Source organism: Conger conger, chromosome 4 (assembly GCF_963514075.1).
Source record: "Conger conger chromosome 4, fConCon1.1, whole genome shotgun sequence".
In the NCBI taxonomy this organism is placed as follows: domain Eukaryota; kingdom Metazoa; phylum Chordata; class Actinopteri; order Anguilliformes; family Congridae; genus Conger; species Conger conger.
The window spans coordinates 13,351,404-13,373,903 of NC_083763.1; the positions used below are offsets into that span (position 1 = coordinate 13,351,404).

Below are 22,500 nucleotides of genomic sequence, written 5' to 3' on the forward strand. Positions count from 1 at the left end.
AGTTCTCCTATCAGTCTCGATCAGCACGTAGGCTGTAAGGCAAACTGTCCGGTGGCTACACAGATCTGCTTCAGCTGCGGTCTACGTTCGGCTCTGCTGATCGCGGTGTCCGTCTCCTCATTCGCTCGGACGGCGCTAATCGCTCATTAGCCTGTCCCCATCGTTAGTACTGCAACCGCCAGGACTAGTCTGGTTCATTCTACGTCTGCTTCGAAATGGCTGCTCTTCTCCGGCTGTCCCAAGGCCTTCCGTGCATCCCAGTACTCTAAAAACGCATTCCTCCTTTCCTCCACTCATCTTCTTGAAAAAGAGGGGAACGAGACTGTGGCTGAGAGGAGAATATGTTTTTTGAGTATTGGGAGGCACCCCCTCGAGGCAGTTTAAGGCAGATAACCCGACCTGTGCAGGGTAGAGGTCAGCTTCCCAAACCTCCCATGGTGCACTGCTTCCAACCCAATGGCACAAAAGGCATTGGCGGGGGAAATTTAAGGCAGTTTTTGTTTTCTTTTTCAAGGTCAAAATGGCGCCAAATGGCGAAGTTCTTATAAATATCAGGCCACTGTAAGTCCTCCCTCTCAATGTGGAGGGTCCATTCCTGCATGACGTCCATTGCGCAGTCTTCATTTGGGCAGTAACACCACCAGGGGTAGCCCCCCCCCCCCCCTCTCGCCCCCGCCACCCCCCAGAAACCGCTCTTCATTTGGGCGGAATCACCACCAGGGGCAGCCCCCTCTTGGGCCTCCACATGAGGGCCTGGGCGTCGTTGGCGTTGGGCCGGGACAGGGCGTTGGGGGGGATGGGCTCCATGTGGGTGAGGAGGCGCGGCTGGTCCTGCTGGGGCCGCCCGGCCAGCGTGGCGCGGGCCCCCAGGGGCCGGGAGGGATCCACCGCGATGTCGACCCGCATCCTCCACTTGATGGTCTGCAGGAGGATCTTCTCCTTGGTGGCTGCGTTGAGGGCCACCAGCCAGGTGGTGAAGCTCTGGTCCCTCTTGATGCGGGTGAGGAGCGGGGCGTTGCTGTCGCTCACGGGCACCGCCCACGTCACGCTGGGGTAGAAGTTGTCGTTCATGCTGACGGTGAAGCGGGACGGTTTGGACGTGGGCCCGGCCAGGGTCACCGTCTCCGTGGTGTTGCCGTACCAGGGGTAGCTCACGCCGTCCGAGTCGCTGATGGCCTTCACCTGGCCCTCCCGCAGCTCCGGCAGTTCCCAGCTCGACCTGCAGGGGGAGACGGAGAGTAAATGCCGGTTCACGTCTAGAACTCGAACGATGAACATGTCATTTTAAAAATCGTTCTAACTCAAGTGGATGGCGGAGTACACACCACAGCTTTAACACAGGGCAACCTGTAGCGCAGCGGTTAAGGTACATGACTGGGACCCGCAAGGTCGGTGGTTTGATCCCCGGTGTAGCCACAATGAGATCCACACAGCCGTTGGGCCCTTGAGCAAGGCCCTTAACCCTGCATTGCTCCAGGGGAGGATTGTCTCCTGCTTAGTCTAATGAACTGTAAGTCGATTTGGATAAAAGCGTTAGCCAAATGACATGTAATAATAATCATAATTAACGACAATGACAGTAACAAATGATATCACGTTCAGTTCACTTTCAGCTATAGTTGTAGTTATTTGCGTGGAAGGGGCTTCATGGGTAAGATCATCTTCAGTGGAAACGTGAAAAGCATAGTTTAATGTAGGAAGACAAAGCTTGTCGAAACATAGTCTGTCTTGCTCACTGTAATCAGTATATCACTATTAACAGCAGTGTGTGGGCATTACCTTCTTACTTACTTCACGTCAAAATACTAGTAGCGGGGTCACCAGCCCTGGTCCTAGAGAGCCGCAGGGTGCGCTGGTTTCTGTTTTCACCTTAAAATAAGCAACCGACTCATACCGAAGAAACAAGGTGAGGGGAGTTAACTCTATCATTGACAAATTAAGTGCTGAGTGAAGACAAAAGCCAGCCTGCAGCTCTCCAGGACCAGGGCTGCCGACCCCAGCACTAGATGAAGATCAAAACGTTGTCTGTCTTGCTCACTTACTCAAATATATCACTAGGGAGCATTAACAGCAGTGTGCGGGTATATCTAACATTAAAATGGAGTTGAAAGAGTGTGTAAATAATGGATGGAGACAAAAAGAAAAAGAGTCATTAAAATTATCGGGTAAAATCTACCACAGACTCAAAGGCCCACTAAACCAGTGATTTTCATTTCTGGTCCTGGTGGGCTGAATGGTCTACTGGTTTTTGTTGCTACTCAGCATGTAATGAATTAATTAAAGCAGACTACTACACAGTTAACTCACCTCTCCTGGTTTATTGGGTCTGGATCGGTTGCTGATATTAAGCTGAAAACAAAAACTAGCAGACCCTACGGCACTCCAGGACTAGGAATGAAGATCTGTGAACAAAATCTCTCTTTCCTTGATCATACAGTGCATCGGTAGACAAGTGTATGATTGATATACTAGCCAACCTGTGTGTCAGTAGATTGATGTACAAGCCAACCTGTGTGTCAGTAAAATGATGTACTACCCAACCGATGTGTCAGGAGATTGATGGACTAACCAGCCGTTGTGTCAGTAGGTTGACACATTAAACAGTCAATGTGTGAGTAGATTAATGCATTAGGCAGACAATGTGTTAAGAGATTCATCTATGAGTCAGCCTGTGCCAGTTGATGGCTTGATGTTCAAATAAGGTTTCCCCGCTCAAATCAGCTCCATCTGTCAATAGGGTGCATCATTACCCCTGACAAGCTCACCCCCTACACACACACACACATACACACACACGCACACACACACACACACACACACACACACACACACACATCTGCATCTGTTTTAAAACATCCCTAGACATCATCCGAAAGTTGTGTGCGTGTGTGTGCGTGTGTTTGTGTGTATGAGAGAGATAGCATTCCTCACATTCTCTCTCTCTCTCTCTCTCTCTCTCTCTCTCTCTCTCTCTGTACACAACTTTGGTGTTTAAGAGCAGGTATTTCTTGTTTATTATGAACTTTTCTATTTTTACCTACAGAATAGGGAGCCCAATCATTTAGTGGGCGTTTGACTGGAAGGGAGAGGCAGCACGTTGACAGGGATACACAGGCATCCACACGCGCACACACGCAAGCACAGACACACACCGGCATTGATGATCGTATAGCATTGCGATAAAAAAAGGATTTCACGATAGTCGACTCGGTTTAACGGAAGATAATCTAGAGCAACGCGGTCACGCTCCGACGCTGAATGTACAATGAGCAGCCACACGCGCAAGTCAGTCACACACTCGCACACACACACACAGGCGCGCACATTCTGTCTCTCCCACGCACGCAGCCTACACTTAGGGCTCCCTCCCACACAGCCGGGCTGTAGTGAAGATATGGTGTTTCTCACATCATTCCGCCCACGCCACCCAGCAACTGACAGAGGGGGAAGACACGGACAGCGAGAGCGGGTGTTTGTATGTCAGAGAGGGGGACGCTCGGGGCGGAATAACTCACATGCCGATGTCCCCGTAAGTGTTATAAAACTCCATCTGGGTGCACGCCTGTATCCAGCCCACCACCCACGTCTCATTGCGGGCGACGGGAGGCATCACCACCCGGGCCGTGGCCTTAAAGTAAGGCGTCTTGTAGCGCAACACAATCGGCGAGTTCTCCTCGATTATTGTCGGGCACTGGTCTATGGTGGCCGAGACGTCGTAGACCACGATGTTCTCCCGCTTGATGCGCGACTTGCAGGCGATGCTCTGGATGCAACCCATCGCGCTGCTTAGAGTCAGAGTCAAAATAGCCAGCCACGGGGGAAACACCTGACAGTCGGCCAACAGGCGCATCAATGTCGCTCGGATTCCATTCAGTCCTACACGCTTGTAAAGTCGTCAATAAGCATACCAATTCAATGACCAACAAAACCAAGCAGCAGAGTTAACATGAATAAATAAATGATAATGGTCACATTTGATTTAAACACATAGCCTCAGCGCACCGATGCGGCTTTTATTATGAGTTTTTTGGGGAGATGATGAGTTGACGAAACGTGGAATGGAGCGACTGGAGAGGATACACCGACTCCCTTTCTCGGGTCTCCCCCGACGTGTTCGCGTCAGCGCGCCGCACCGCTCTGTGTGTTTGTCCCCAGAAGCAGCAACGCGAGCCTCTTCGGGCTGGAGCCCCAGCGCGCCCCGGGCGCCTTTCCTCTTGGAATCCACGCGTCCGCCTGCAGGTCTGTGCCCTTTGATCCTCCGCGTTCTGCCCCGTGCTGTCATGTCACAAGAGAAGGAGAGGCAGAGAAACCGTCGGAGGCGGCGTCGTTGTCTTTCTACGGGTGGCGGTCGAGTGGTTTGTCGTTGCTGAGGTACGGTCGATCGGAGCGGCACAAAGATGGACAATGGTTCATACCTGCCCGCTCCGCAACCGCCCTAGCCGCTGACTGCCAGGCGAGAGTCTGTGGATGATCTCCAGAATCTCATCGAGAGTCCAGTCCTGCTGAGCTCTCGCGCATCCTTCCTTACGCGTTTCTTCGGTTTTCATATGCCAGCGCTATTGGAATGATGCGCCCGTGCCCGAGTTAAAATAAGATCCATGTGAAACGCGGAACAATCCCATCCTTGTCTTTGGTCACCTCATGGTAAAACTGCAGCGTTTATTTGAAATGTGTGCGGCTTGGCTTTAAAGACGAGGCGCAAAAACCTAGCTACTGTCGGCTACAGCGTTCACAATCTGTTTCAGTCTCCTCCGCTCACAGCGGCGAGCGATCATTCCTCTGTCGCTGTTCAGCATCGCCCTGGTGCTGATGATGCTGACTGAACGCCAGAGGGTTAAGGACGCGTTTGGAGAGCGCACTCTCGTTTGTCATGCGTCCGTTGAAAGGACCCGTATCTATCTTATCAACATTTGTGATGGATCGTCTGCTGACAACCCCCCCCCCCCCCCCGCCACTACCTGGTAACTTGAATGAGCACAGTATTTCCGTCATAAACCATGTTGGTTCCAGGAATTTTTGTATTCCATTTACCATCTATTTAGGCTTTATTTATTAAGTAGTTTCTCCCTTCCTGATTTCCTCTATTACATGTCACACTTCAATGGCTTCGGATCTTCAGACAAAGTGTAATATTACACAAATGGAAACTGAGCAAACAGGTGTGATTCCAGCCAGCCCTGTTGAATATAAACCTCACTCATACTGAACCTTACCGGCGGAATGAAGCCATCACCATAAAGTTATCATAAATTACAAGCACACTACGCCATGATTCAAGGAAATTCCAAAAGAGATGAGAAAAAAAAATGCTGGAAATGGCTCCAAAGCCCTGTCTAAGGCTCTGGGAATCTTCCCAGGACTGGCCGGCCTGCCAGGGTCTCTCCAGGAACACAGTGACAACTCATCCAGGAAGTCACAAAAGAGACAGAAGTACATCCAAAGAACCGCAGGCCAAAGACTTCCATAACTCCTGTTCCAGGAAATTCTGGAGAATGTCCGGGCTTCTGTGTGTGAGCTGAAGTTGAAGTGTAATCGGGGTTTGCAGCAAGACAGTGATTCAACGCGAAGAGAAAACTCATTGGCTGAAAATAACAAAATTGAGAGGCTGTGCTAGATCCTGAAACAAGCTAAAAAATCTCCCAATTTGTCTGAATTAAAACAGTTCTGCAAGTCGATTAAAATCCCTCAACAGCAATGTAAAAGACAGACATCAAATTATAGGAAGTGTTTGGTTTCGGTTACTGCTGCTAAAGGTGGTGCAACCAGTTATTAGGTTTAAGGGGGCAATTACTTTTTCATTTTTACTTGGGTTCTGTTTGTCTACAGATCTGAAACCATTCAGTGTGACAAATATGCAATAGTAGAGGAAATCAGGAAATCATGGCACTGTTCACTCAGTATTCTAGAACTCCATAGCTCTCAATTACTTGTAGTAATTGTTACATCAGCATTGGAATGTTTAGTTAAGAACATTCTAATCACACTTTATAGGGTTAATGGCAAACATGTTACCCAGCAGCACTTCAGCATATCTATAATAGTTTAGAGGGCACATGCCTCACCCAATTACAAAGCACTCTCACAAACTAGGCCACCCAAAAGTTCACATTGGACACTGATATTTGTAAATTGCATGCTGGGTCGTCCTTTCAGGCAAAATACCAGATCTACATGACTTACATTATTTTAATAAATGTTCTATTCAGACAGAAAACTTTACCTAAATGATCTAAATCTAGCACGCCAAAGTGGTACGGATTTGATGAATGGTGGCGGCCTGTAGCGTTGTAGTTAAGTTACATGACTGGGACCCACAAGGTTGGTAGTTCAATCCCCGGTATCACTACAATAAGATCCACACAGCCGTTGGGCCCTTGAGCAAGGCCCTTAGCTTTGCATTGCTCCAGGGGAGGATTATCTCCTGCTTAGTCTAATCAACTGTATGTCACTCTGGATAAAAACATCTGCCAAATGCCATTCATGTAATGTAATGGTAAAATCCTCAATCCCTTTGTCTATTGATGTCGGTTAATCCAGCTGTTGAGGGTTACTGGTGCTACCAGTTCAGGTGAATTATGATGTATGATGATATTTTTTCAGCTGGATGATGCTAGATATTTCATAGTGAGCGAGTTCAACTTGCACGTGAGTCTACTAAAATCTTGCAAATGTTCTCATATCTTTGATTAGACACATGATAAAATATCCAAATTATTGTAAAATGAACAGCTGGTCCTCTGTGTCCAAATTGCGTCGTGCAGATAGGTGCTCTATAATCCTTTAATGTTTTGGAAAGTAGTACAATTTGGAAATTATGATTTTGGCATTTGGCAGGCACATTTATCCTCAGCATGTAACAAAAGCTCCCGGCTGGCTGGCCAGGAGCAGATTATAAAACAGTTAAAATATGGAGAGCTCATTTTACAAGCTCGTATTTTGCAGCTGTTAATATTGCCCTTTACTTTTTAATCTATTTTATTTATTTAAGGCTCAGCGCAATGTGCTATGCATTATAATGTCTAGCATATACCGGCAATTTCTGCCTGTTTGCCTGTCACATGAAGGAACATGATGGAAAAGTCTTATAACTATGGTGTTATCCTAAAAGGAGGCACGAGTACGATCATTATGGCATAAGAATCGAGGGACAGTGAGTGTATGAGATTTTAATAGGATTTAATCTTCATATAAAATCAACCAGAGACAACTAGTCTGCAAGAAAGAGTGAAAGATTTTTAATATCATAGATTGTGAATAGCCAATCTATATTTCTAGAGGAATTAAGTTATTTAATAAATATGTATCGATTTATGAGTGAATTAAAAAAATAATTTCAGAATTGAGAATAGCTTGCCTTGGTGCATTTGTGTATTGGGCAGACAGACCCACCCATTTTTGTCAAATATGGACATAGGAGGAATGAATCTCCCAATACGGCTACGCCTCATTTTTTCTATTGGTCGACGGATAAACCGGATGTAGCACATCGACTTCCCCGTTTGACGCACAGTACCCGGTCTTTCAACGACTGTAATCCCGGGCCCTTTCTTTGAAACCGGTCGGACTAACCTTTGGGCATTCCATCTTTTTTTCGGTTTATGCTGGTGCAACTGCAGAGAGCGTTGTCGCGGAGTCTGTCGAGTGTTGTTTACCGAGTCGCTCTCGCAATGAAGCCGCAGGTTATATTCGTTTTGGGAGGGCCGGGTGCTGGGAAAGGAACACAGTGCACCAAAATCGTGGAGGTATGCATTTGAGTATTTTACGGGTCATAGAGGTCTGAGCTTGTTGTCGGGTCTGCTAATGCATGGTACGGATTTAGTGAAAGAACAAACAGTCTTTGGTGTCGATATTAAATCGTTGAACGCAGAAAAGCACGTCCTGTTCTTTTTCCCCCCTATATATATAGCCTCAAGGTTTATAACATCATAGGAGTCTTGTCTACATCTGTATCGGTGTACCAGTTTGCAGTGGTTTTATATAGTTTCCAGACAGCTTGCTAAGTTGTTCGCCAGAAGATAGCTGTTGATAGCTTCGTTCATTTTTTTTCTTGTTTCCTGTAGCCGAAAGATTTGAAGGTTGTGAACGTAGTCGCCACGACGCCCATTTTTGCCAGAATTCTTATTCCTCGCGCTATTGCGTGTTATATTCATGTACGTTCACATATCTGTGACCTTTTCTGAGCGGAAATAATGTGTTATCCCATGCGTATCAGATACAGTGAGACTAAACGAGGACACATCCGTACTAGGGTCCAGAGATCACTCAGGTTACTATCACAGGTGGATTCTCACCTGAGCTGTCACTGTAAACACGCAAGATTCACGTTCACTTTGATTACCCCAGAACAGTTGACTTGTGTCTTGATCCTCCCGGATGTGCAGTCGCTATGGAGACCAAGGCCTTATTTCTCCCTGTAAATATATCTTGCATGACTAGAGGAGTACAAATACAACACCCCTTTATATTAATGTAATGCCATAAGTGTTGTCATTATGAATATTCTGTAATAACATCAAGGTATATGTATTTTTCTGGTACAGTTTGGTTGCTACAGTACAGGAGAACAGTATGAGCTACCGGTGTGGCATTACATAACTGAATAGCTGTAATTCCAGCAATTTCAAATCCATTACTCAAGCCTGCTTGTGATTCCCTACATCTCTCTTGCTCTGCTTGTTTATCTGTTTTTCTACTTGTTTATCTGTTTTTCTTGAGATTGGCTTATCCCTGTGTACACAGTGAGTGACCTCTGGTCAACTGACCTGGGTCTAATCTGAAATACCATACATATTTATGTCCTAGATACTGGTAAATTGTGAAAACACTCCAGCTTGTCCCTGAGAATCCTAAACAAACCTTCACCAAACATAATGTGCATCATTATGAACACATTTTGTAATGTTGGTGGAATTGGAGATCTCATCTTCGAATTGTCAGTAACCTACAGAAACAATCCTGGGATTTAAATGCTAGCAAGAAGCCCCTAATACCACCAATTCTCACAACAAAATTAGTTATTTTCAGATGTGTGAACATATTTGGTTGGTGAATGTTTTGAGAAACATTATGAGTGATCTACAGGTGTGTCTTCTGTAATTGGAAGTTTACATGCATATTTGACCCACGTCTGATATACAGACACAGCAGTTTCGTTCTGTCCTCCCCAGACGTTCGGCTACACGCACCTCTCGGCCGGGGACCTGCTCCGGGGTGAGAGAATGCGGGAGGGCTCTGAGTTCGGCCAGCTCATCGACACCTACATCAAGGACGGCAGAATCGTTCCTGTGGAGATCACCATCAACCTGCTAAAAAAGGTGCAACATTTCTGCTTGGTTCTCATGTGCCTTACACAGTGAGTCTTTTTCCATCAGTGCTAAATGTTTGGGATTCATGATGATTTTTTTCTTCCAGTAATTTTTACAATCTATGTTTTTATCCTGGTGTTAATCCAACCTTGGGATTACTTAAATATTTGGTGCCCAACAGACATTATTTTGATTATAATATTAATAATAATGATAATAATAATGAGTCGTAGTCATAGTAGTCATAGTAGTAGTAATAGTAGAGGTAGTGGTTGCCATGTCATAATTATCTTATTTTTGTTACATTTGTTGATTTACTAACTCTGTTGAAACCTTTGGGTGTAAGTGCTTCATTGGCTGCCCGAGTGTATATGTTCACCAGCGCTCTTCCTCCTCCTCATCCTCCTCCCCAGGCGATGGAGGAGACCATGCGGCTGGACCAGCAGAACTTCCGCTTCCTCATCGACGGCTTCCCCCGTAACCAGGACAACCTGCAGGGGTGGGCCTCCGTAATGGAGGACAAGGCCGACGTGAAGTTCGTCCTCTTCTTCGAGTGCAGCGATCAGGTAAGAGGAGGGGGGGGGGGGGGGGGGGTCGGACTGAGAGTGGGAGTGGGAGTGGGAGTGGGAGTGAGAGTGAGAGTGAGAGTGAGAGTGAGAGTGAGAGTGAGAGTGAGAGATAAACTTACAGAGAGAGTGAGAGTGGGAGATGGAGAGGAGAGTGAGAGGGGGACATTTCGCCTTCAGAGAAAAGCAGAATTTTGGGTCGGAACTGAAACCAGATGGAAGTTATTTTTAGAAATGTGATGCATGACCAGTGAATCGTGCTTTTGCTGATCTTGTATTTGCTGATAAATGCGTGCGCAGCGGGATTCTGAGCTGTTTGTGTGTGTGTGTGTGTGTGTGTGTGTGTGTGTGTGTGTGTGTGTGTGTGTGTGTGTGTGCGTGCGCACACGCGCAGGTGTGCATCGACAGGTGTCTGGAGAGGGGGAAAAGCAGTGGCCGTACTGACGACAACAGAGAAAGTCTGGAGAAACGGTGAGCCTTATAGTCTCATGCCTGCAGTGTGTATGTGTATACAGTGTGTGTGTATACAGTGTGTGTGTGTGTGTGTGTGTGTGTGTGTGTGTGTGTACATATTGACATTAACCATTTCGCACATGTAATACCTGCCACACCGCTATTTGATGGACATCCCTGTTGCCCACCTGTGCTGCAGGATCAAGACATACCTGCAGTCCACTCGGCCAATCATAGAGCAGTACCAGCAGCAGGGGAAGGTGCGCACTGTGGACGCCTCCCGCGGTGTGGACCAGGTGAGGAGACTGGCCTGAGGGTCACCCTGCTTCAGAGAACACACCCAGCTCCAGAGAACACACCCTGCTTCAGAAATAGTCACCCTGATTCAGACTTCAGAACACACCCTGCTTCAGAGAACACACCCAGCTTCAGAGAACACACCCTGCTTCAGACTTCAGAACACACCCTGCTTCAGAGAACACACCCTGCTTCAGACTTCAGAACACACCCTGCTTCAGAGAACACACCCTGCTTCTGAAACAGCTTGCACATATGCAGGAGACATATGCAGATGCTTATGGAATTTTCCAGTAACGTTTCATGAGGATAGTTCCGTTCAGTCAGTCATTCATTTACATTTCCTGAAATGATGTTCTTTTAAATTGTATTTTACCCCCAGTCTGGTTATAAAGGTGTCCCCCTTTTTCTGCACCCAAGGTTTAGGATGTTACCCGACTGGTGTAAATGCTCACTCCGTTTCTTCCTCTCTGTTTTTCCTGACAGGTCTTTGCAGATGTCAAGGCTCTCCTGGATAAGGAAGGGTAGAGCGTTTCCCCTGGCAACCATGTGCAGTCGCTAATTGGAGCCGTCACATTCTCACACTCCGTATATATGTCTGTGCTCACAAGTTTATTTATGTACGTGTTGAGGATTTTTTTTGTATCATTTCTTTTCACATGTAAAAGTTACATTTCCTGTTGAATGGTGTGTGTTTGTGTGTGTGTGTGTGTGTATGTGCGTGTGTGTGTGTGTGCGGGGAGAAAAGGTGCGGTTTCACACACCTGCTACCAGGAAGTGAGGGTCTCTCCTCTGCCCTCCCTACTCCACATTTTAGAGAAAACACTTCCATCCCACCTGTATGAATAAGCATAGTCCACTAACCACCTGTATTATTACCTATAGTCCATAACACACTCTTATGAATACGCATAGTCCATTAACCACCTGTATTATTACCTATAGTCCATAACACACGCTTATGAATATGCATAGTCTGTTAACAACCTGTATTATTGCCGATAGTCCGTAACACACTGTTATGAATACGTATAGTCTGTTAACCACCTGTATTATTACCGATAGTCCATAACACACCGGTATGAATAAGCATAGTCCGTTACTTACTTGTATAATTACCTATAGATCATCACACTCGTGTATAAATCATTCTTGCGCATTACACTCCTGTACAAATAGGCAAAATCCATCACACCCTTCGTATAGAGAACATACAGTTGTATGGGGAGTCTGTTGTACAGAGTTTGATTGTGTGTGTGTGTGTGTGTGTGTGTGTGTTTGTGGGTGTAATTGGAGGGGCTCGAGTGTTAAATAGGTGTTGTCAGGGATGTTGAGGGATCAACTTTGCCAGTACAGTATACAACTGTATACCTCATCGAAGATAAAAAAAAGCAACATTTATCTTATTCTATATGTCAGCATTTCCCATTTAGGATATATACTCACTATATGTATCCTCACGTGCTTATCGTGGTGGGCAGTGACTCGTCTTGTCACCCATCTTGTGTGACACTTCCAGCTTTAGCGGCCATTTTACGCCAGAGTGCTTGTGGCACACTGCATAGATTTGCTGTTTGTTTGTTTGTTTGTGTGCGTGCGTGTGTGTGTGTGCGCGTGCAGGAAACTCCTCAGATGAAGGACCTACACATCTGATCTATGTCTCAGTTTACATGTGTGTATTGAATTTTAAGGATAAATGTAGGAGTGAAACTCGCACCATGTGCACGTGTCACGGGCTGCTCTACAGACAACTGGAAAGGCTAGTCAGGTTATCAAACCAGTTTACTTGGCTTAAAACAACAACAACAAAAAAGTTTTAGCTGATGTTGACAGTAACGATAACGATGTGAGCATCTACACTCATGTACAATAGCTTTCTCTAAATATCCTCTCGGCTGCGTCATCTGCCGTTCTTTATGTGACACCCTGTAAATTCGGATGGATTTCGATTGCCTGTCTGTGTTTTATTGTTCATGCTGGAAGAAATTGGTCTGAAAGTGATCCCAACGATATCGTTCATGACTCGTCGTTATCTCCGCCGTCCACTTGAGTTAGAACGATTTTTAAAACAACATATTTATCGTTCTAGCTCTTGTTTTGGACTGGCCTTTAAGCCCTGTTTCTCAGATTACGGCCCTTGCTGACTGTGAACTGCTGGTCTTCCACCCTCTCTATACTTGGTAGTCAGGTGTGAAGACAGTCTGGCCAATCAGGACATCCATTTTAAGTGCGCAACTAACTACTCATTTTAACCGTTTGTTTTCATTTTCATGCTCCAGACGGAAAATGTGACAGCAAGGATCATTGACCAGTTTTTTGTTAAACTTGAATTGTTTTTTAATAATTCAGGAGAAAGTGTAAAAAACGATCAGAGAAATATACAAATACATATGCTCTTCACTCCTACAGTCAGTGTGGATTTATGATTCATTTCTGTATGATTATGGAGGACTGGTTATGCAAAGAACGACTGGCTGTAGTTAACTCATGCGTCCAGCAGGTGGCAGTGCTGACATGATTGAGTATGTGCCTCCCAGGATGCTGTCTGTCACCCACAAAGAGCATCATGCAGGGATACTCTACTCTGGTCCAGAGGGCAGTACTACTGATGGTATGCTTATGTACCTAGGTAGGGTTTTGATTGATTCATGTCCCTGATTGGAGAGAAACTCCACTCGCACAATGTCCCGGGTCTAACAGAGTCCCTGATTGGATGGGAGGAATGCCATTTCTGCCATTTCTGAAAACCCAGATTCCTGTGTCCCTGCAATAATATGTATTAAAGTCAGTGCTGGCTAACTGGAAGTACATTATAAGTGTACTGTGTAGTTATATGTGCAATTATCTCTGGATGAGAGGGTACTCAATGACTGAATGTGATGTGATGTTTCTGAGCTGAAATGTCAGGAGATACTGTATGTCTTCTCCAGTCAAGTGTCATTCAGCCGGGGACACGTTGTGTATGGGAAATCATTTCAGGTAACAACAGATCCCAATTATTCAGTTTGTCTTCTGATTAATCCCTTACAAACCAATCCAGTCTCTTTATCGACCCCCTTTCTTTCCATGATTATATTTACAAGAAGAATATTGCAGAAATTCAGTTAATGGTCATACGGAGTTATTCAGTTTCCAAAGATAAGCAAAAGTGTTAATGACCTACCATGAAGGTCATCACACAGGAGCAGTACAAACTGATTATTATGTAAAGGTAATAATGACTGACCTTTTCCTCCTTAAATGTGGTCTTTAAAGTAGTCCCACAATATGTTTAAAGTCCAAGAATCTGCCATATTTGCCATTCTTTCATATGAATTCATATCAACAATATGAAATTACAAATAAGGTTAATATTGGACATAATATTATTATAAGAATAAGTCATGTACCATTGGCACTTAAGATGAAATCAATAAAAAGATTGTACTCTGATTGGTTTTTTAAATGTTTTTACAATTCTATGTCAGTGTTATAGAACTCAGTTTCCTGGTGTGATTGTTACATCAGAATTAGAATGTTGAGTTGAGAACATTCTAATCACATATTTATGACCTCACACCTTAAAGGGTTAAGGTTAATTCTTTACGCACTGTCCAGGGTCACTTCTCTAGTGCTATCGTGACCTCACCTTTGTGACTGTGTATGTGCATATCTCCCCTGCCTGTGCATCTTGCAGCTACAATCCCTGGAATGTTCAATGGGCAAAGCTGTAAGAACTTTACGTAAGAGAGACCATTAGGCCCTTAGACCTGGTCGTACATACCTGAGCCGGTAATTCTTCAGTAATACCTGGAGACTGTTGTCCAGTCCCGGTTCCCCTCACCATTATAGCACTAAGAGCTGCTTGACCCTGTGCCGAAGGATGGGTCTAAGCCCATAGGCTCGCCGGTTGGAGTGAACATCCTCGTGTGCTGTAAGTCGCCTGGTTTGTGTGCACAAGTATTCAGGAGCACAATTAGTGGCGACCGCACCTTGTCTGAGCCTGGACTGGGAGGGGTCGGGCTGGGCTTGACAATAGGAAGTGTGTGTGTGTGTGTGTGGGTGGGGTAGGGGGGTTTGGGTGTTTACACACGGACCACCGGTGACTGTGCTCTCACTCGGAAAGGAGAGGACTTCAGGCGAGTGAGTGAATGAGCGGCATCCCATCTTTCTCTCTGTCTCAGTGCAGAGAAGCTAAAAGCTCCTGTAATATTCTCTGAGACTGTAGGACTGCATGCCCATTTTGTCAATGAGAAATTGAAGCTTCTCAGAGTTTTGGGTTCAGATCTATCCATTTTTATAAACATTGTTTATATTTCCTGTCGCTGTCAGTTTATGGCCCCTGTTTTTCTGCATCTATTTGAAAAGGGTGAGAAAACCAGAGCAGATTTTTGGGCTCCTGAGTCTGAAAGCCTCCTGCCACCGGTGCATACTGGGCCCTGTGACCTAAACCTCAGCAGTTTGGGTGGGGAAGTGAGAGCCAGGGAGGTTAACCTGGAACCTTTACAGAGGCGTGTCTTAAGAAACCCTTTGGAAAATAGGTTTTTGGGAATGTTTTTTCAAAATTCCAAGTCAGTGTTCCTGAACTCCATTACTGTCAATTACCAGTAGTGACTGTTACATCAGCATTAGAATGTTCAGTTAACATTCTAATGATATATTTGGGATTAGAATGTCATGTTAAGAACATTCTAATCACACATTTGGGATTAGAATGTTCAGTTATGAACATTCCAATCGCTAATTTTTACATTATTGGCATTTGGCAGACGCTCTTATCCAGAGCGACGTACAACAAAGTGCATACCCATAACCAGGGATAAGTTCGCTGAAAGACCCTAGAGGGAAGTACAATTTCAACTGCTACCTGTACAACAAAGATAAGGACGAGGGCCCTTTTTTTTTTTTTTTTTTTTTGAGAACAAAGAAACAAACAAACAGAGCAAAAGTGACCAAAGTTAACGATCCAAACACTGCTTACCTAGCCAACTAAAAATACCAATACACAAAGTCACAGAGACAACAATTAAGGTTCACAGGGAGGTAGGGAGGGATGGGGAGAGGTGCTGCTTGAAGAGGTGTGTCTTCAGCTTGCGCTTGAAGGTGGGGAGAGATTCTACAGTTCTGACCTCAACGGGGAGTTCGTTCCACCACCGTGGAGCCAGAACAGACAGTAGTTGTGAGCGTGATGTGGAGGTTCGGAGAGGGGGAGGTGCCAAGCGGCCTGTGGAGGCTGAACGAAGAGGTCTGGCAGGGGTGTAGGGTCTGATGATTTTTTGTAGATAAGCTGGGGAAGACTCTTTAACTGCTTGGAAGGCTAGCACCAATGTTTTGAATTTGATGCGAGCCATGACAGGCAGCCAGTGGAGGGAAGTAAGCAGGGGGGTGACGTGTGAGTATTTGGGAAGGTTGAAGACCAGACGAGCTGCTGCATTCTGGATGAGTTGGAGGGGTCTGATGGCAGACGCTGGGAGGCCAGCCAAGAGGGAATTGCAGTAGTCCAGGCGGGACAGAACCATCGCTTGGACCAGGAGCTGGGTCGAGTAGGGGGTGAGAAAGGGGCGGATTCTCCGTATGTTGTATAGGAAGAACCTGCAGTGATTTGTGATCTCACACCAACTTTACAGTGAACCGGTATGATCATGATGCTGGTGTTCTGGCTTGCTTTTGGAGAGGTGCAGGATGGGCTGGTTTTTGTTTTCACCTTGTACATCAGCAACCAGCTTAGACCCGAGAAACCAGATGAGTTATTCATATTAAAAACTGCTTTAATTGATCATTTGAATAAATAATGATTTTACTACTATGTTTTATAAAACTACTGATTGGGTCAGACAGTAGTGACTGATAACTGTAAAAACACAGAAGGCCAATTAAGAAAATGCAAACATTATAATGCTAATAAAAATAAAGTTTGAACAATTAAGTCTGTTCCATTAAATGTGCAATTTATAAGTGCACTTACAACATTAATGCCTGTTTCCTGATTCACATTATTTGTACAGTTGAATGCCAAAAGATTAAAAAACAAAAACAAATCTACTGTGTGGTAAAAGTTCATATTCAGGAAGTTTTTATTCGCAGTGTGAATATTTTCAGAACCAATTTTCAGAATGTTTTCTTTATAAATTGTTGGACGTGGTTAGTTTTTGTTTTTTTCTTGTGCTGGGGCCTGTATCATGAAGCAGGATTACCTGAGTTAGCTGGATAAAACCTGGAACCCTCCCAAATCTGGAACATGGACTGAAGTAAAAAGAGATGCCTGTCTTTAGTCTGTTATTCTGTACTGGTTGTGAATGAGTGTGTTAATGTAATAAAAGTGCCTGTATTTAGTCTGTTTTTCTGTACTGGGTGTGAATGAGCGTGTTACTGTAGTAAACGTGCCTGTTTTTAATCTTTTTTTCTGTACTGGGTGTGAATGAGTGTGTTACTGTTGTAAAAGTGGCTGTCTTTAGCCCACAGCTGGGGTAATCATCCTGTCTCTGCTGTGAAACCAGCCTCCCACCTGACCTTTCTTCTCTAATGAAGTTTCACAGAGATAAAGGTTACACACTGGAGTTTGGCCCTCTCTGATACATGTGTATGTGCGCATGCCTGCGCGTGTGTGTGCATGCATGCGTGCGTATGAGTCTGTCTGTGTGCGTGTGTACATGTGTGCATGTGAGTCCCTCTGTGTATGTGTGTGTGTGTGTGCATGCATGCGTGTGTGAGTCTGTCTGTGTGCGTGTGTGCATGTGAGTCCCTCTGTATGTGTGTGTGTGTGTGTGCGTGAGTCTGTCTGTGTGTGTGCATGTGTGTGCGTGTGTGTGTGTGTGCATGCAGGTAAACACACACCTTGGCAGAGGGCATTGTCGTGCTGTCAGTGTATGTAAAGGCCAGGTGTTATCACCACTCTCTCCACAGTGTAATAAAGGAGAGGAGTCGCTGTCTCTCTGCCTGTCGCTGTCCCATGATGCCAAGGGGCCGACACTGAGTCAGAGCTCAGACAACAATAGACTGCCGTACAGCCCAGGACAGGGTTGGGCAATTTTTTCACCAGTTACCCTGGCTAAAGGGGCATGTTCCACAAAGCAGGATTATTGAGTTAGCTGGATAACTGAAGTAAAACCTGGTCCCGGACTAAATCTGGAGAATGGACTGAAGTAAAAGACTGTTCTGGGTTTTACATTGTGCACTTATAAGGGGCAACATTGGCTCAGGCAGTAAGAGCAGTCATCTGGCAGTGGTTCGATCCTGCCCTGGGTGTGTTGTAGTGTTCCCTAAGCAAGACACCTAACCCCCAAATTCTCCTGACGAGCTGGTTGGTGCCTTGCGTGGCAGCCAGTCACTGTTGATGTATGAGTGCGTGTGTGAATGAGAAGCATCAATTGTACAGCGCTTTATCCAAAGGCACTATATAAATGCCAACCATTTACCATTTATCCAGCTAACTCATTAATCCTGCTCAGTAATCCAATTCCCCAGCACTGAAGACTTGTAGTGTCTACTGCTTTTCAGTGTTTCAATAGTTTATTTAAATCATTGATTGGATAGAGTCCACACACCTTGTTCACAAGGCCTTAATTGGCAGCTGACTGAAAGTAAACTGCAAATACCAGCAGACACTGTGGCACTCCAGGATTGGAGTTTGACGCTCCTGCTATGAAACAATCAAAAACAATGCTAGACTGATAATAATAACAAAATGAATAATCATAATAATAATAACAACACTGAACTGTTAAGAGTTCACTGTGCTGCATGGAATGCAGGCGAGAGTTAATATTGAGGAGCTGGAGAGGAGGGGTGGAGAAAAGGAGTGAGGGAGAGAGAGGGAGGACAAGTTCCTGTTGAAAGATGGCAGTATGGAAGAGGGGATGAAGGAGGAGGCTGAAAGAAAGCCCTTGTCCCTCTCTCCCTCCTCTCTCTCTCTCCCTCTGTCGCTCTGACGTCTATCAGGCCGCTGTGCGTCATTCGTTTACACCTCTACTCTGTTTGAGGGATTCTGATTGGCTGATATGACACAGATTAAATATAACCTGTTTCTGATATGTATGGCTGCCAGGAGCGTGTTCATGCTCTGACATTTTCACATATGATATGCGTTTTCACCCCAATATTACTCCTTTCCGTGTGCCCAGGAGTGGAGTCCAAAAACCTAATCCCCATCCACCCCACCTCCCAAACTCTGTCTTTTAGTCATTCTCAGTCTGGGACTCATAACTGACCAGGAATCCCCTTACACAAGCAAACACAGACACACACACCCACACTCCCATTATACACCTGGACATTTTCACACCACTCTTTACACCACTTGGATTTGCTTGAAAACATGGACGAGGGTTATTCCTAGTTATTCCTATCAGCCCATTGTTTGAGGAGTCACAAAATCAACTGAATAAATAGGAAATTAGACCATCGCACCTCCTCTGGTTTTCAGTGTATTGGCCCTGCGGTCTGTACAAAGGACGTAATGTCCAACACGTAGCACCTTTTGGCTCAATAAATCATTTGGAACCCAAGGAAGTGGAGTTTGTGGAGCAAAGCTATTTTTTCAGTATTACTACTACTACTAATAATAATGGATTGCATGTCATATAGTGCCCCTCATCTTGTGGTCTCAAAATTCTTTCATGACCAAGCACTAATAATACCATCTCTCTCTTTCTCTCTCTCTCTCTGTCTCCCTCGCTTTCCTTCCCTTCTCTCTCTCTCTCTCTCTCTCTCTCTCTCTCTCTCTCTCTCCGGCTTACGGTCAGCTGAGAAGTGAGCCTCTTGTTTGCTCTCTCTCTCTCTCTCTCTCTCTCTCTCTCTCTGTGCCGGAGTGGTGTAGAGAGCTGGTGTGAGACACACCCAGTGGAGAGGTGGCTGCTGGGAGCTCCCTGTATTAACCTCTTACGTTGAGCTCCTGCTCTGTGCTCAACTCTGTGTTTACCAAGTTTACCCAGTGTTTACCGAGCTGAGCTGGTCAAGCCTCTCATTAGCTGGTTTAGCTGGGTATGAGCTGGCAACTGGCTAGTGCTGGTAGCCTGTCCAGCTACTAGCTGTTTCAAAATGTAGGTTCAGCTGGTCAATCCAATCAGGTGCATTTTCTCTCGAATCCAATAGGCTTGTCTCTTAATGAGGAAGAGAATATACTCAAAAATTCTCAAATTGCTACAAAATGCTATTTACCTCCCATTATGTATCTTTTTTTTTACAATTGCTAATAGGAATTTTTCAAAACACTTCAACTCTCTGCACTAACATGCAACTTGGCATAACAGTTAATTTCATGCCCAAAATTCAAATGCAAAATTACAAAGCAAAATGGCACATATTTACTTTACGGAATGTACCACAGTATATAACAAGGACAAGTCACAGAAATGCTAGTTTTATTTGCGTACAGCCATTATGAATGAAAACGAGAAACCAAAATATAGGTAAAATGGATGTACTTTACAGTGTACAGAAATACAGGAAGTCACAGGTACAGCAATGTTGGTTTTCGTCGAGCTGGTCTACTTCATTGGGCAACAGGTTTTTGTCAACATCGCATCATATGTCTTCTCGCTATACACTGGGGAAAGAACATCAGTGTACGCCGGCTCCATCCCTGCCAGTCATCAGCCGATAGATCCACGCATCTGGCATCCATCCTCCATGTTGAATGGCACCAGAAATTCATACTCCTCTCCCTCTCCCCCTCCATCATCCGGCCATTTCTTCTTCTTCTTCTCCTTCTTCTTCTTCCTTTCACCCACTTTTGCATTTCTTCATGGGTCCATCTTGAACAGAATCATTCCAGAGATGAAATTGGAAATCTCTGAACACCTGGGCAGGTCTCCAAGTGAATCAGGTGTGATTGTTCTATTCAATATCCTATTCACAATCAGAAGCACTAGCCTCGGTTATGAAGCACCAACTTCGATCAGCACTTTGTTTCTATAACTACTATCAAAACTTTTTAAAGGGTTTTGAATGCATTTCAATATAGTAATGCTATCCGCTTGAATGTTAGCCTATATACATTTAGGTTTTGAACTTGAGACTGTATCAGTTTTGAAATCTATCTGTGCAAGCAATTGCAAATTGGGCTGTAGAAATTACGTTTTTTTTTTCTTTGGTGGTTGAGTCTGATGGAGATGGAAAAAAAACACTCACAGTTGGTCCTCATAGAATGCTGTTGTGGTAACTGTGAAAAGTTCTGAAAAAGTAACCTCGGAATCAAAAATGCTTGTTAGCAACTGTAAAAAAATATATATTTTTATTAATATAAACATGAATATTTCTTAAAACCCTAGAACTAGAGGGATGATCAGATCAGACATAAAGGCACATTTCATTCTCAGACAAAACTGTTAAACATGGGTGCATTTCACAGTTTTGGTGTAAAAGTTAGCTAATCGATTTACATAAAACAAAATTATCACTAGCAAGCTTGGCGTGAGCTGATGTGATGTGAGCAGTCTGTAACAAACAATTGATGACAAGCTAGCTTTGCCCTCACATGCCAGTGTGAACACGCAGCTAATGGTACAATGCAGTCCGGAGGCCACAAAATGGATTCCTTGACCTTCAACTCTGGCCCTCATGTTGACAAGTGCCAATACCAGACTCCAAAGGCAATCAAAAGCTTAGAAACAAGACTAGATACTCACAGCTTTCTTATACCTGCACTTACCAATTTAATGCACCTGATTGCTGAGAAGTGTCCAATTACTTTTGGTCCCCTAAAATGGGAGGACTATTTATAAAACGGGATGTAACTCCTACACAGATAACCCAAAATCTATGTAAATACCCTCACATTAAAGGTGACCGTCTGCACTTTGACCTCATGTCGAATCCAATGTGCTGGGATACAGAATCAAAAGAACAAATATTGTACCCCTGTTCAAATACTTACGGTCCACATTGTACCTCATGCAGCCGTAGGTGTGGATACGTAGGTGTGGATACGTAGGCGTGGATACGTAGCCGTGGATACGTAGGTGTGGATACGTAGGCGTGGATACGTAGCCGTGGATACGTAGGTGTGGATACGTAGGCGTGGATACGTAGCCGTGGATACGTAGGTGTGGATACGAGGCATTTTGGGCATGATGCTGAAGTATATTAAGGCAGAGGGGAGAAGTCTCGAGAGCCCAAAGATCTTCCCGAAAATACTCCAGAGGACCTGGGACGACTATACCTCCTCGAAGAACGGGCTTTATACCGCAGAGCTCACAGAGGTCAGAGGTCACTAACCGTGATGACGAGAGTGGCTACTTTGCTACTTTCACTCACATACTCACACCGGCAACATTTGGGAAAACAACCATTAGAGCAAATAAATAAATATCAAAATAAATAATGAAATAAATGAAAATCACACAAGAGTATGATGGGGGTTTTTGTTTTTTAAAGAACGCATCCTGTGTACACATTCGGCTGCCAAGGCAGTTTCTCGAACAAAGCGGGAGAAAGGTGCGGCAAATTCTCCCCGTATCCCCACCGACTTCGCAAAAAGCCTTTGAAAGCCCGAGGAAGGGGACATTATGGAGCCTCTTTAGAGGCTGAGGCACTCGTGTGAAAACCGGTCCGCATTATCAAAGGAGGACATCAAATACCAGGCCCTCCATAGCAATCAGGTCTGTGATGACTGCAGAGACTCCACGGGAGAGAGGTCCCGCCGCGCCCCATCACCACGCCTGTCCTTCCTGGTCCCCCGCTGGCTGTTTGAGAGACGGGCTGGGGACTATGGGCACGCCGTAGAGCAGAGAGAAGATGCTTAGCGACGCTGGCTGTGAGGTGCAGCCAGACTGCGATCCCGAGGCCGGCGAGAGTACCGAAAGATCAGCCCCCAACTGTCCGTGCCCAGTGCCGCAAAGCAGGATTACTGAGCTTGCTGGATAACTGCAGTATAACTGAATAAAACACGGAACATCTCTTTT

General features: G+C 45.1%; 2 protein-coding genes across 2 annotated transcripts; one reads left to right on the forward strand and one right to left on the reverse strand.

The window, feature by feature from the left end:
• Positions 1 to 696: 696 nt before the first annotated feature.
• fam78bb (family with sequence similarity 78 member Bb) lies at positions 697 to 4,195 on the reverse strand. The gene is made up of 2 exons (XM_061237972.1): positions 3,516 to 4,195; positions 697 to 1,219 (listed from the first exon to the last, which is right to left on the reverse strand). The coding sequence occupies exons 1-2, from the start codon at positions 3,848 to 3,850 to the stop codon at positions 697 to 699; spliced, it is 858 nt and encodes a 285-aa protein (XP_061093956.1). The 5' UTR covers positions 3,851 to 4,195.
• Positions 4,196 to 7,472: 3,277 nt separating this feature from the next.
• LOC133126127 (UMP-CMP kinase-like) lies at positions 7,473 to 14,053 on the forward strand. The gene is made up of 6 exons (XM_061237975.1): positions 7,473 to 7,742; positions 9,168 to 9,314; positions 9,719 to 9,871; positions 10,266 to 10,342; positions 10,524 to 10,620; positions 11,108 to 14,053. The coding sequence occupies exons 1-6, from the start codon at positions 7,599 to 7,601 to the stop codon at positions 11,147 to 11,149; spliced, it is 660 nt and encodes a 219-aa protein (XP_061093959.1). The 5' UTR covers positions 7,473 to 7,598; the 3' UTR covers positions 11,150 to 14,053.
• Positions 14,054 to 22,500: the final 8,447 nt, after the last annotated feature.